This window comes from Cupressus sempervirens, chromosome 6 (genome assembly GCF_028749045.1).
Source record: "Cupressus sempervirens isolate cs-2001-9-10 chromosome 6, ASM2874904v1, whole genome shotgun sequence".
Taxonomy (NCBI): Eukaryota; Viridiplantae; Streptophyta; class Pinopsida; order Cupressales; family Cupressaceae; genus Cupressus; species Cupressus sempervirens.
In genome coordinates this window covers 286,095,797-286,107,897 of record NC_143123.1, presented here as the reverse complement: position 1 = coordinate 286,107,897, position 12,101 = coordinate 286,095,797, and the positions used below count along the sequence as shown (strand labels likewise).

The following is a 12,101-nucleotide window of genomic DNA, read 5'->3' as shown; positions in this document are numbered from 1 at the left end:
CATGCTTTGCTTCCTAGTGGTGAGGTAAATCACTTGGTTCTTGAACTACTAAACCAAACTCACCCAGTTGTTTCAGTTGTTTACATGCCCTAGGGTAGAATTATTATTTATGTCTTTTCTCAAGATTTTTCTTTGTTGCCCTAGGACTTTATTATCATAAACGTGATAAATTTCTTACTAGCATTTAATTAACATCTTTTCTTGATTTGGAATGACTAAGGAGATCTTTTGTAGTGAGATTTGCCTTCCTTGACCAACTAATTCTTACTCTACAATAACATACACATGGCATTCCTATCCCACAAAGAGATTGCTGCACCCAACTCCACAAAAATCCAATAGAACCACTTAATAGTTCATTTCATCCTTGAAATCTTCCAATATAATAAATCAGAACTTGTGAGGGAAAATTAGTTCCACGTCCCTGTGCAGACAGCCCAAACTACATAATATTGGATGTTTAACCCTAGTTGTACTTAGTTGTACTAGTGTTTCATGAATCAATTTATTTTGGGAACATGAATTCTCATATCAAAACAGAGCAGTTACCTTGGTCATCTTGTTTGGAATCTTAGCCCAAAAATCTTTCTTTCAATTGCCTTATCAACCTCCCTTTGTTTTTGGGTTCATTTATCTCTGTCTTGCTTTAGTGTCATTTTTTTCCACAGGTGTGAGTTTTCCTCTTGGATTTTCTGTCCTACTTGTACATAATTGTACTAATGTTTCTAGAATTGAATTATTTTTTCATATTCAAATTCTCATGTCACACAGCAGTTACCTAGGTCACCTTGATTTGAATTTTGGCTTAACGGAATATCTTTCAATTGCCTTATTGACCTCTTCTTTGTTTTTAAGTTCATTGATCTTGAATCTTGCTGTGATATTTCACATGTTTAATTTTCCCATTGACTTCATCTTGTTCTAGAGTTAAGATTTTCTCCTAGTTCAAAGTTTTCAGCCACTCACACCTCTTGAATTCAAAATCCATCAACCTCAAATTCGTTATCATCGTTGAGAAATTCTTCAGCCTTAGTATACACACTAGTTCTCCTCTAGTTCTGAATGGCAACCCACTTCATATAACTCCACTGAAATAAAACTCTTCTACTTGTTGTCCCAAACGTGATGTTAGAAATGTACCTTCCAGTATTTGATTTTTATGTCTAATCAATGCTACAGAGGATTAAAGGTACTTTTGTTCTTGCACAGTGATTTTGTATTTTTTTGATGCAGAGCCCTCTGTATTTATCTTCAAAGAATCTTAGTTCAACTCAAGGGATTCACAATAGGCTGGAACACCCTCAAGAAACCAAGTACATCTCAAAGACTTCAATAGAGAACCCTTACATTTAGGCAAGTAAGTCAATATCCCCATCGACACAATCGGATTTCTATATCCAAATAAATTACTCATAAATTTCAAATCTGATATTTTCTTTCAAAACCCTTTGGAGGAAGTTTCTATAATTACTATTACTCAAACATATCCCAAGATGAGTCAAATCCAATAAACGAATTAGAATTTATGGTCTCTCTACAAGACCCATATTTTCTGTCAAAAACCAAAAGTAAAACCATTAACCCTTCCTAGGGCATCAAATAACTTTTTCAAGAGAAGTCCAAATCATACCAAACCAATTTCTACTCAATCTTGTATGAGTCTAGGTTCTGAAAATATAAGCCATCAATTTTTCCAATCCATAAATCATTCTATAATAATATATCTTTGACTGTAACTCCAACAAAGATCTGTAAAAACTAGCCTTCGCTCAAATATACATAGCTTTTACAAATATGAATAAAAAAGACCCAAACCAATTGTAAATGAAACATAATTCATATATATCTCCAATGCATATAGATTTAGTTCCTGATTCATCATAATCTTCCTGTACCAAACATTTCAATCTGACTGTAGTCGGGCATCCTTAAATCTGAAAATAACAACTTTTCCCAAAACTTGCATAACTTTTTCAAAACTTACTGAAATTAATTCAAACCAAAAGCATGAGAAAGAGGATTCAATTACTCTATCTATCCATTTCTAGTTTATACAGTTTCCAGGCTGTACATGGCCGTACAAGGCCTGGAAACAGAGACTAAATGCAAGAAACCAATCAAAATAACAAGTTTTGAATACTCAAATTTTCCAAATTGATATCTTCCTTCTCTCTCTCTCTTTGAACAACCATTACAATGTTTTTATAGTAGTTTTGGTAGTTCACAACTTCTCAACCACTTTTTAAGCCAACTTATTACATTCTTTTAGCCCTTTACAACATTATGCATTTGTTTTCACAACCTTTTGTGCACTTTATGCATTTTTCTATTACAATTTTTGTATAAGCCCAAACTAGATCACACCTATGACTCAAATGACTTTATATGAATACATATAGTTCCATTCCCATATTAAAATAAATATTTTGACATTATTGATCATATTAAGACCTCCTCGGACAACTTTGACACCTTATTACAAATGGCTTTTCTAGCCTTTACATCTTGACTCAAAGGACTCAAATGAATTCAAATATCTCACATTAGAAATATTAACCTCCTCATTTCTTGTCTAATAGGTGCTTCTGCACCATACTCCCCAACTTGAAAATTTTCAAAGTCCCTTGGAAATGTATTTTCGGTGATTTGAAACAAACTTTGATTCCATGCTTCTATTGCACACTCTAATCTGAAAATGACTCTCATTAATGAAGTTGATATGGCTACTTCCAAGGTGTTTTGACAATCTCAAGTCCACTCCTTCATGCTGCTCCACAACCAACAACTTTTTGCTTCACTTCGGAGTCTCTTCCATGCCTCTCTCCCCATGACTTTTGGCAAATAACTGGACCTCCTTCTCAAGCACTGGATCATCTCCTGTAATCCTTAAGGTAGACCTTCATGTCCACCTCCTTGCAGCGAGTGAACATACACCTACAACCAAAACTTACATAACAAGAATCAAAATAAATCCAACCACTGCCTGGTGTAGATTTTCTTCAATTTACACACTCAAAATCTTCTGTGCTCTAATACCAATTTGATGCAAAGCCCTCTGTATTTACCTTCAAGGAATCTTAGTTCAACTCTAGGGATTCACAATAGGCTGGAACACCCTCAAGAAACCAAGTACATCTCAAAGACTTCAATAGAGAACCCTTACATTTAGGCAAGTAAGTCAATATCCCCATCCACACAATCGGATTTCTATATCCAAATAAATTACTCATAAATTTCAAATCTGAGATTTTCTTTCGAAACCCTTTGGAGGAAGTTTCTTTAATTACTATTTCTCAAACATATCCCAAGATGAGTCAAATCCAATAATCGAATTAGAAGTTATGGTCTCTCTACCAAGACCCATATTTTCTGTCAAAAACCAGAAGCAAAACCATTAACCCTTCCTAGGGCATCAAATAACTTTTTCAAGAGAAGTCCAAATCATACCAAACCAATTTCTACTCAATCTTTGTATGAGTCTAGCTTCTGAAAATATAAGCCATCAATTTTTCCAATCCATAAATCATTCTATAATAATATATCTTTGACTGTAACTCCAACAAAGATCTATAAAAACTAGTCTTCGCTCAAATACACGTAACTTTTACAAATATCAATAAAAAAGACCCAAACCAATTGTAAATGAAACATAATTCATATATATCTCCAATGCATATAGATTTAGTTCGTGATTCATCATAATCTTCCTGTACCAAACATTTCAATCTAATTGTAGTCGGGCATCCTTAAATCTGAAAATAACAACTTTTGCCAAAACTTGCATAACTTTTTCAAAACTTACTGAAATTAATTCAAACCAAAAGCATGAGAAAGAGGATTCATTACTCTATCTATCCATTTCTAGTTTATAGAGTTTCTAGGCTGTACATGGCTGTACAAGGCCTGGAAACAGAGACTAAATGCAAGAAACCAATCAAAATAACAAGTTTTGAATACTCAAGTTTTCCAAATTGATATCCTCCTCTCTCTCTCTTTGAACAACCATTAGAATGTTTTTATAGTAGTTTTGGTAGTTCACAACTTCTCAACCACTTTTTAAGCCAACTTATTACATTCTTTTAGCCCTTTACAATATTATGCATTTGTTTTCACAACCTTTTGTGCACTTTATGCATTTTTCTATTACAATTTTTGTATAATCCCAAACTAGATCACACCTATGACTCAAGTGACTTCATATGAATACATATAGTTCCATTCCCATATTAAATGACCATTTTCACATTATTGATCATATTAAGACCTCCTCGGACAACTTTGACACTTTATTACAAATGGCTTTTCTAGCCTTTACATCTTGACTCAAAGGACTCAAATGAATTCAAATATCTCACATTAGAAATATTAACCTCCTAATTTCTTGTATAATATGTGCTTCTGCACCATTTTTGCACTAATTACCTTCTCAGTCTAGTTCTTAGTATCCTTTTAATCAATTTCAGAAGTGGAGATCCCAAAGATTTTTGATTATTCATCCACCTCCATATATAGGACTTTCAACATGCTTGACATCAAAAAAATCAAATCCCTCAAATTCGGTTGTGAAAGCCACCTATGTACTTGCAATCACCACTGGGTTTCCATAAAGTGCATTCATTGTGATTGCTTGCTTTGGGAACTCCAGAATGTAATCATGGTTATTTCTGCTTTACTTATATTAGAAATATCACCACTTGATTTGCTGGAGTTGTTCATATTTAATTGAAAATAATTTCTAAACAAACATCCGAATGTTCCCATGTCCATGACAAAGTCTTCTTGTGAGCTATGACACAACCCTCCCACTAGTTAAATTCATCACCAAACATCTTTTTGTCCATGAAACCCTTTGATTTTGGAAAACCTGTAGTTCTGAAGTACACCCATCCATATGAATCAATTTTCCAACTTTTATGCAACAACAAAACTGCACAAACCAAAATAAAGCTTCACTTCCAATTAAAATGGCCAGTGCAGAATTGAGGATTCTATTTTGGCGCTTCCATTAAAGGATGGCTCTCTCTCAAGTTTCTTCTAAAATCTAATGCTCTTCTTTCCTTCAAAAACTTCCCCTGCCTGCTCCGATCATGCATTTGAAGCCCAGGCACATCATTCTCAAGTCTCAAGAACCAATCCTTGAAACTGGTGAACTCTTAATATTCTCCAAGAGAGAATGGAATAATCTTTGCTTCTTTCTAAACGTGGGATGTATGCAGTGACTTTAACTTCATCATTCTCAAAATACATTCAACCATAAAAGTACTGAATGAAAAAAAAACTGTGATCTAATACCAAAAGCAATTTTGGTATTTCATTCTATATTGCAAAATTCTCAACAATTCTCTATTGTTAAATTAATTACATTTCTAAGTGCTACATTTGACCTTCTGCAAGAAACAAAAATACTTCCCAAAAAATGAAAAATGAGGATTTTATAATCAAGAAAAGGCCAAAGTACATATTTGTGTGGAGAAAACCCTCTCCAAAATAAGATCCCCACAAGAATGTAAATATTGACTTTTTGCCACTGAACCCCTGGGACACTGGGATGTGGGGACAGTGTTCCGGCGTACCCAGCTGTCCCCAGCGGCACCACCACAATCTCAGCCCACCACCAGAAACGTGGGGACATTCCTGTGTTCCCAGAACACCAAGGTGCACACAACAGCATCCCTCAAGCATTCTGGGGACGCCAGTGATGGCAGAAGCATAAAGTGATTTTCAAAAAAGAAAACACATTTTTAAATGCATTTCATTGGTTCTATTCCAACCCTTCCTTTTTAACATCATGTTACTCATTGTAATCATCTGATCAGATACTTCTGAAACCATATGATAAAATAGAACTCTTCCATTTTCTGATTCAACAATTTTGAAAGTTTATCATTCTATAGTATTGAGGATTCTAATTTCTAATTAGTAATTCGATATTGAAAACCTCAATGTTCAAAGTTTATTTTTGAATGCAATGTTCAAGTAGTTAGTAATTTACTATTTTACATCTTTTTCATAACTAGCACTTTAAGTATCATATGTATAGTATATAGTATATAGTATATACACCCCCACCTCCCCTGCCACCATCCTGAAATTGAGGTCCTTTTGTTCCCCATCCCTGCCAGTGATGTAACTATTTTTCAGAATGGATATCTATTTCAAAGCAGGTCATGTGTTAACATGGTGACATCACTAAATGCAGCTTTCCTTCCAGAACCCTATTTCATTAGTTTTCTTATGTTTTTCTCTAGCTTTGAAATAGATACTCAATTTCTCAAACTGTGTCAGAATTCTCCAAATTCACATTGCTGACTTCCTCAAAATGTCTGATCAACATCCCTGCATCCAGAAACCTGATTAATGTTTTGAAACATCATTCCTTTTCTTTTCAAATTTCATTTATTAAATCTAACTCTATATTGAAAAATTCATTATGGTATTTTTTTAGTTGCTTGGCACTCAGGCATCACTATTTGATTTCTAAAACTAAAGTAAAACAAATGCACAGACTTGTTTAATATTTGCACATATAAGCAACTATTGTATTACATGTCCAAGGAAGAGATAGACATTTTAGTATAATTCTACAGCAACTTGCTGAAACAGATGCAACATGTCATAATATCCAAACATAGTCATTTCTAGAGAGCTTCACATGAGTTGAATCTATCTCACCTCAAAAGGATAAAGAAGAATAGCGGTGCAAGAAAAGCAGGAAGGAAATTACAATTATCTGAGCCAAATGAGAATGATGTGGTATCTTAGAAAAATGAAAAAGCTCTTTCCTTGGTAAATCAAACATACTAGAGACATGTTGCATATAGAATTTATGAATGCAAAAGAACATATGAGTTATTGAATGCTTCGTATGAGTTGACTGAACAATAACTGTTGCAACATGATAGCATACAATAATGAACTGTTTAATAGGTAATTGCTAATTCTATGAGATAAACCATGTGTCCAATGACAATCAAATCCTAACCCTAGGAAGTTTGCCAGTTTCTTAATCAGTATCCATTCTAATAGTAGAAGATCTTCAAACTCATCCTCACCAATCAACTTTCTCTTTTCGGCTTAGATAAATTGATCATCGCTACAACCAAACACAGGGATCATTAATGTGAAGGTCACATATTGCAATGGCGTTACTCAATAATTCTCAAATGTGTCTTTGATAGATATATCTAACTTACTGCAGGTATCAACTCTGATAAGGAAAATGCTGAATCAAAGACAAGCAAGGATGAATGACGGAGATGCTCAAGCAATTCCTCTATCACAGCATTTCCTAGCTGATGGTCCCACATCCCATGTGGTTTTGAAACATCATTTGCCTGCTCAAGCTTTTCCCTGGCTATCTGCAGTATTGTATTTAAAAGAAATCAGTGAAACCTGTCAAATAACATAGCTGCTGACAAGAATACACATTTATACATATCAACAGACTCCTCTTTTTGAAGAAACAATTAAATGTTTTCCAAGATATATTTAATGTGTATGTTTTAAACTTGCGTGACAGTAATGTCAGTTAGAAAAGCGAAATTTGAAAGCAATTAAGCATTTCTTATTGTCAACAAAAGTAATGCTCACTTTACTCCATGCTCACTCTGCAATTATAAATTCTTAAATAGTAGTGGGGTGAGTCTGGGAAACTCAAGAAAATGACAGAAATTTTTTCTTGGTGTATGGTGATGTAATTAGAAAAATGAAATATGTGGTGTTTAGCATCAATACTTACCATGATCCATCACTTTCCCTCAACCACAAAAGATTTGAGACTTCAGTGATAATGTAAACGTATGTAATGGAACTCACAGTAGCATGTTTGTAAAAAAGGGGAATATGAGAAATTTTAAAAATCTGTTTGATATGAGCTTAAACATTCAAGGAAAACAGCAAGAAAACGTTAAGAAAAATTCAAGAAAATATTCCAAAATCATTAGAATTTCCTCCATATATAGCTTTCCATTTAGACAATATAACTTGAAGAATTTATTTTGATTATGGTTATATAAAGCAGATGAATATTGAACCATTTCTCCAAAGAATAAAGAGTTTTAATCATGCAAATGGAAAGAAGAAATGAAAATTGTATCCGTTTGAATTTGGGGACTCTTAACTACCATGATGGATTATAAATTTATAATGTATAGCATACAAAAAACTATTTGCAGATAGCTATGATATGTACAATGAGCAAACTCTTTTATCAAAAGTTAGATGTTATAATGTGCGCCATAATTCAAAAACTTGGCCTCTCCCAAAACTCGGCAGCCCAAAAATTTGACTTGGTCATAATATAACACATGAAAAGCATAAAGAATGAATTAAAGAATGCATAGATCTATTTGCATTGCCAATTTTTCATGAATCAACAATTATATTGCATTTCCTACAGAGGCTCAAAATTCAAAATATCAAAGTACATCCACAACTAATAATAGAAACTATGAACCAATATAAAAGTGGATTGTGCAACTTTTCATCAATATAACTGACAGTCGCAATGGATAGAATATTGTGCTAAGAGAAGTGAATACACATTTTTATCTCAAGAACCCCTTCTAAGAGTAATAACAGCTTTGGTATTGGCAAAGATGCTGCTTCTAAATCATTAGTAAAAACTAGATAATTGTGGTGTACAATCTACCTCTGTTCCACTTTGTTACACACATTGTTGAGCCAATGGCATGAATTATAATATGATCCTACTTCCTAAGTTTTTCAACACTCAAGTGTAACTCCCATGATACAAATCAAGTCCCTCTTCCTCTTCTTATTTAGATGCTGGAATGTCCTCGTGCACTACAAGATCCCAAATGCAGAATTGGCAGGAGAAAAATTGGATTAATAATTTAATTGCTTCAAATTTCATTTTTCTAATATCAAGACAAAACTGCCCCTGCATGCAATTCAGTTAGTTTGAAAATTGCCACTTTAGGAGAAACGCCCATTTCAAAATTACCACTTCAGAAATAGCAGTTTTAGAATTGCCTCTTGCAATAATTGGCAATATCGTTTTGTTGACAGAACTGGTTAGTTTGAAAGAGCTGTAAATTCTAGAAGAGATTCATCTGCTCAATTTTGAATCCTAATCCTTATGGATAACACCCCCCATTTTAGACAAGCTTTTGGTCCCAGAAAAGCTTAATTTTGACTCCTAATCCGTTTGGATAACACCCCCCTTTTAAGTGAGGAAAGATCTAACACATTCCTTGAAGTACTATTTGGCTTGTCTTGGCGCCTTTCTTTGAGTCCAACTTGAAAGACTCCTGGGTTCCTTTGACACTCTCCTGTGGCACCACATCTATGGGAAGCATTTCTTGGCCTCCCACTATCAAGTCCTCTATTAAGAGTAGTAGTTGCTATTCTCCTCCTAAAGAGTATGAATGGACTCAAGGTTCTTCTAAGGCTTGTGGATTAGAGATGACTATCTTCTATTGAATCTGTGTGTGAAGAAATCTTAGGTAAGCATTAAGCACATCCTCATCTACCAAGACTGCACCCAATAACATCACATGTCTTCTAAAAGTAATCCTACACACTTTGTACACTATCTGGATCTTGTTTGCTAATTTTTACTCCAAGAAGGATTCTTGGCCTTCTTGGTTCTCAATAGCATGTCCAATATCAATTTCTTGGATAGATCTTGTACAAATGAGATGCAGCATAGAAGATACAGATAAAGCGGATTTCTGATAGGGCCTGAACCCTTTTATAAAGCATCATCCATTAGATTAATGGAACAAGTTCCACAAGATATAGAACAATCAAACCAACCAAAACCAGCAGGAACCTAAAGCAAGCAAAAGAACAACCACACAATACTACCAAAAACAAGCAATAGAAAAGCACCAACTAATTAATATTAGCTAGCTTTTGCAAGCCAGATGCAACCTATTTTCCGCTCAAAGTATTAGAAAAGATCTTCTTCAATATCCACAGTTTCAGCATTCTGAACTACAAACTTCACCCTTGTTCTTCTGGCAGGGCCCTCTACCTTGGTAGTCTTTTTCCTTTTTAAGAGTCATTCTAGAGCACATATAGGCTGAGAGCCAAATTTTTAATAGTATTAATATTGAAAGTTTAAACTTGAGAGAAATTTTCATTCAACTTTTCTTGGATCTCCGGCATAATTAAGATTTATTATCTTCCGAATTTTCCCATATCTAAAAAGCTAAGTTGCCAATTTCGATTCGGTTCAAATTTCATCCAGAAACATTTTGGGCTGGGTTTGAATTTGTTTTAAGTTCATTCGTACAAAAATATATATTTTTTAATGTGTGTGTGTGTGTGTGTATTTTTTTTTTTTAATATATGCGTGTGTAATAATGTATGTGTGTGTGTGTGTATATATGCAGCAGACAACAAATTCATACACCACTATGCTAATATTAAAGCAACATAGCAAAATTCACCACCATATCAACATTCCAGTTCAAAGATAATAATGTCAACATTAACAATCAGCCATCACTAATCAAATATCATCAAACATATCATCATCAACTGGCTGTTGCAAATAAGAAGCACAAATCATCACCTTTCAACACTCCTTGAGCAATGGCAACCAAACAAGAAAGTTTAGCAATCGAGGCAAGAAGTTTTCTTTTTCATTCACAAATGCACAAATGACATATAAAACATCCTGTTTGGCCTTTTTAGTGGTCACATTTAGGGTTGAAAGGTCGAATAGACCAAATTAGGACCAAAAAAGACTTTTTTAAGAAGTCAAAAAAATGTTTTTAGACCAAATTTCGCTCACGTTTGTCCGTTGGGCATCAAATTTCTTACAAATTCCTCCACATTCTGCCTAGTTCCGTGTGGCAGAATTTGGAGTGAATTTGACTATCTATAATCGAATTTAGAGTGCATTCGACAAGCACCTAACTTTGGACAGAATTGAATCCAACTGTGAGGGTTCTGGGAGCAAATCTAGTGACATAGCTAAAAAGTTGGTTGAGAATTTGTTGAGTGCATCTCATGGCTCTTCATCAAAGTGCACTCTGTTCTCTTTCTTATTGGCCTTGCAAAGTCCCTTCAATCTCTTGGGTGCACTTTTTGGTGTTTAGGTGCTTCCAAAAAAACCCTTCAAAATGTTGTGAAAATCAGATTTTCCTATAGAGTGTCTACACAAGGCTTCAAGTTGGCACACCTCAAGCAGTTACAATTATGCACATTTCCAAGGTTGCCCAACAAATCATTTGTCTAACTTTTCTTAGGCTCAACATCATTGAAGTTCCTAGTTATCTACGCCAATGGGAAAAAGGAAATAGGCATCCTCAATTGGGTGAATAGGAGAGCTAAGAAGGAAACTAGCAATGGGAACATCCTCAATAATTCCATACCCTTGTCAATAGACTAGGTTTTATCATGAACAGGATTGAAGCTTGGAACTTAGTTTCCTAAACTTATGGAAGCTTGGGAATAACAAGATAGCAACCACAAAATTATGTTCAAGAGCACAGCCCTTGGAATTATCAAAGAGTTGTAACTATTGCCTTAGGATCCAGGTGAGAGGTCAACAACACCCATCCAAGGAAGGGATTATGTTAGAACATATGTTGTTCAAAATGATACCCTTGTAACACTTATATATTGTTCAAATATAAACCTATCCAACCATATGCATGTTATATGATGTACAGAGCATTTAACATTCAAATAAGTATTAATCTAATACAATGTTAATTATTAATTATATTATTATATAGTAGTTTGGAAAATGTGACCAACACCCATTTAGGTAGCTTGCTACACCACCTATATTTAAGAAGTTCTCTCTCATCAAGAGATAACAAATTTAGGAAATTTTAGTGAATTCTATCACTAGAACAGGAGGTATTATTGGCCATATGGAAGCAAGGAGAGGTGATATCCCCAGATTCAGTCTGTTTTAATTGACCTTTCTATAAGTAGTTTATAACAAAGTAATGCTTTATGATGTTTTTTTACACAAAAAGAGTTTTCCCCATGTATATGGTTTGTGATGTGTTTAATATGTGTATCTTGTAACTTAATCTTATTTGTAATGATAAGTTGTCATGACCTGAGAAAGCCATACAAATTAATCTATTTCAAAGCATATAAAACATGTTATC

At 34.2% G+C, this 12,101-nt stretch overlaps 1 protein-coding gene across 1 annotated transcript in view; it reads right to left on the bottom strand.

Annotated features, from left to right (window-relative positions):
* The window catches only part of LOC149552332 (uncharacterized), a 97,338-nt gene that overhangs the window by 63,220 nt on the left and 22,017 nt on the right, over nt 1-12,101 (bottom strand). Inside the window, exon 3 of the mRNA XM_089787869.1 lies at nt 7,194-7,358. Within this exon, the coding sequence (XP_089643995.1) occupies nt 7,194-7,358 (165 nt within the window). The remainder of the gene's footprint in view (nt 1-7,193; nt 7,359-12,101) is intronic.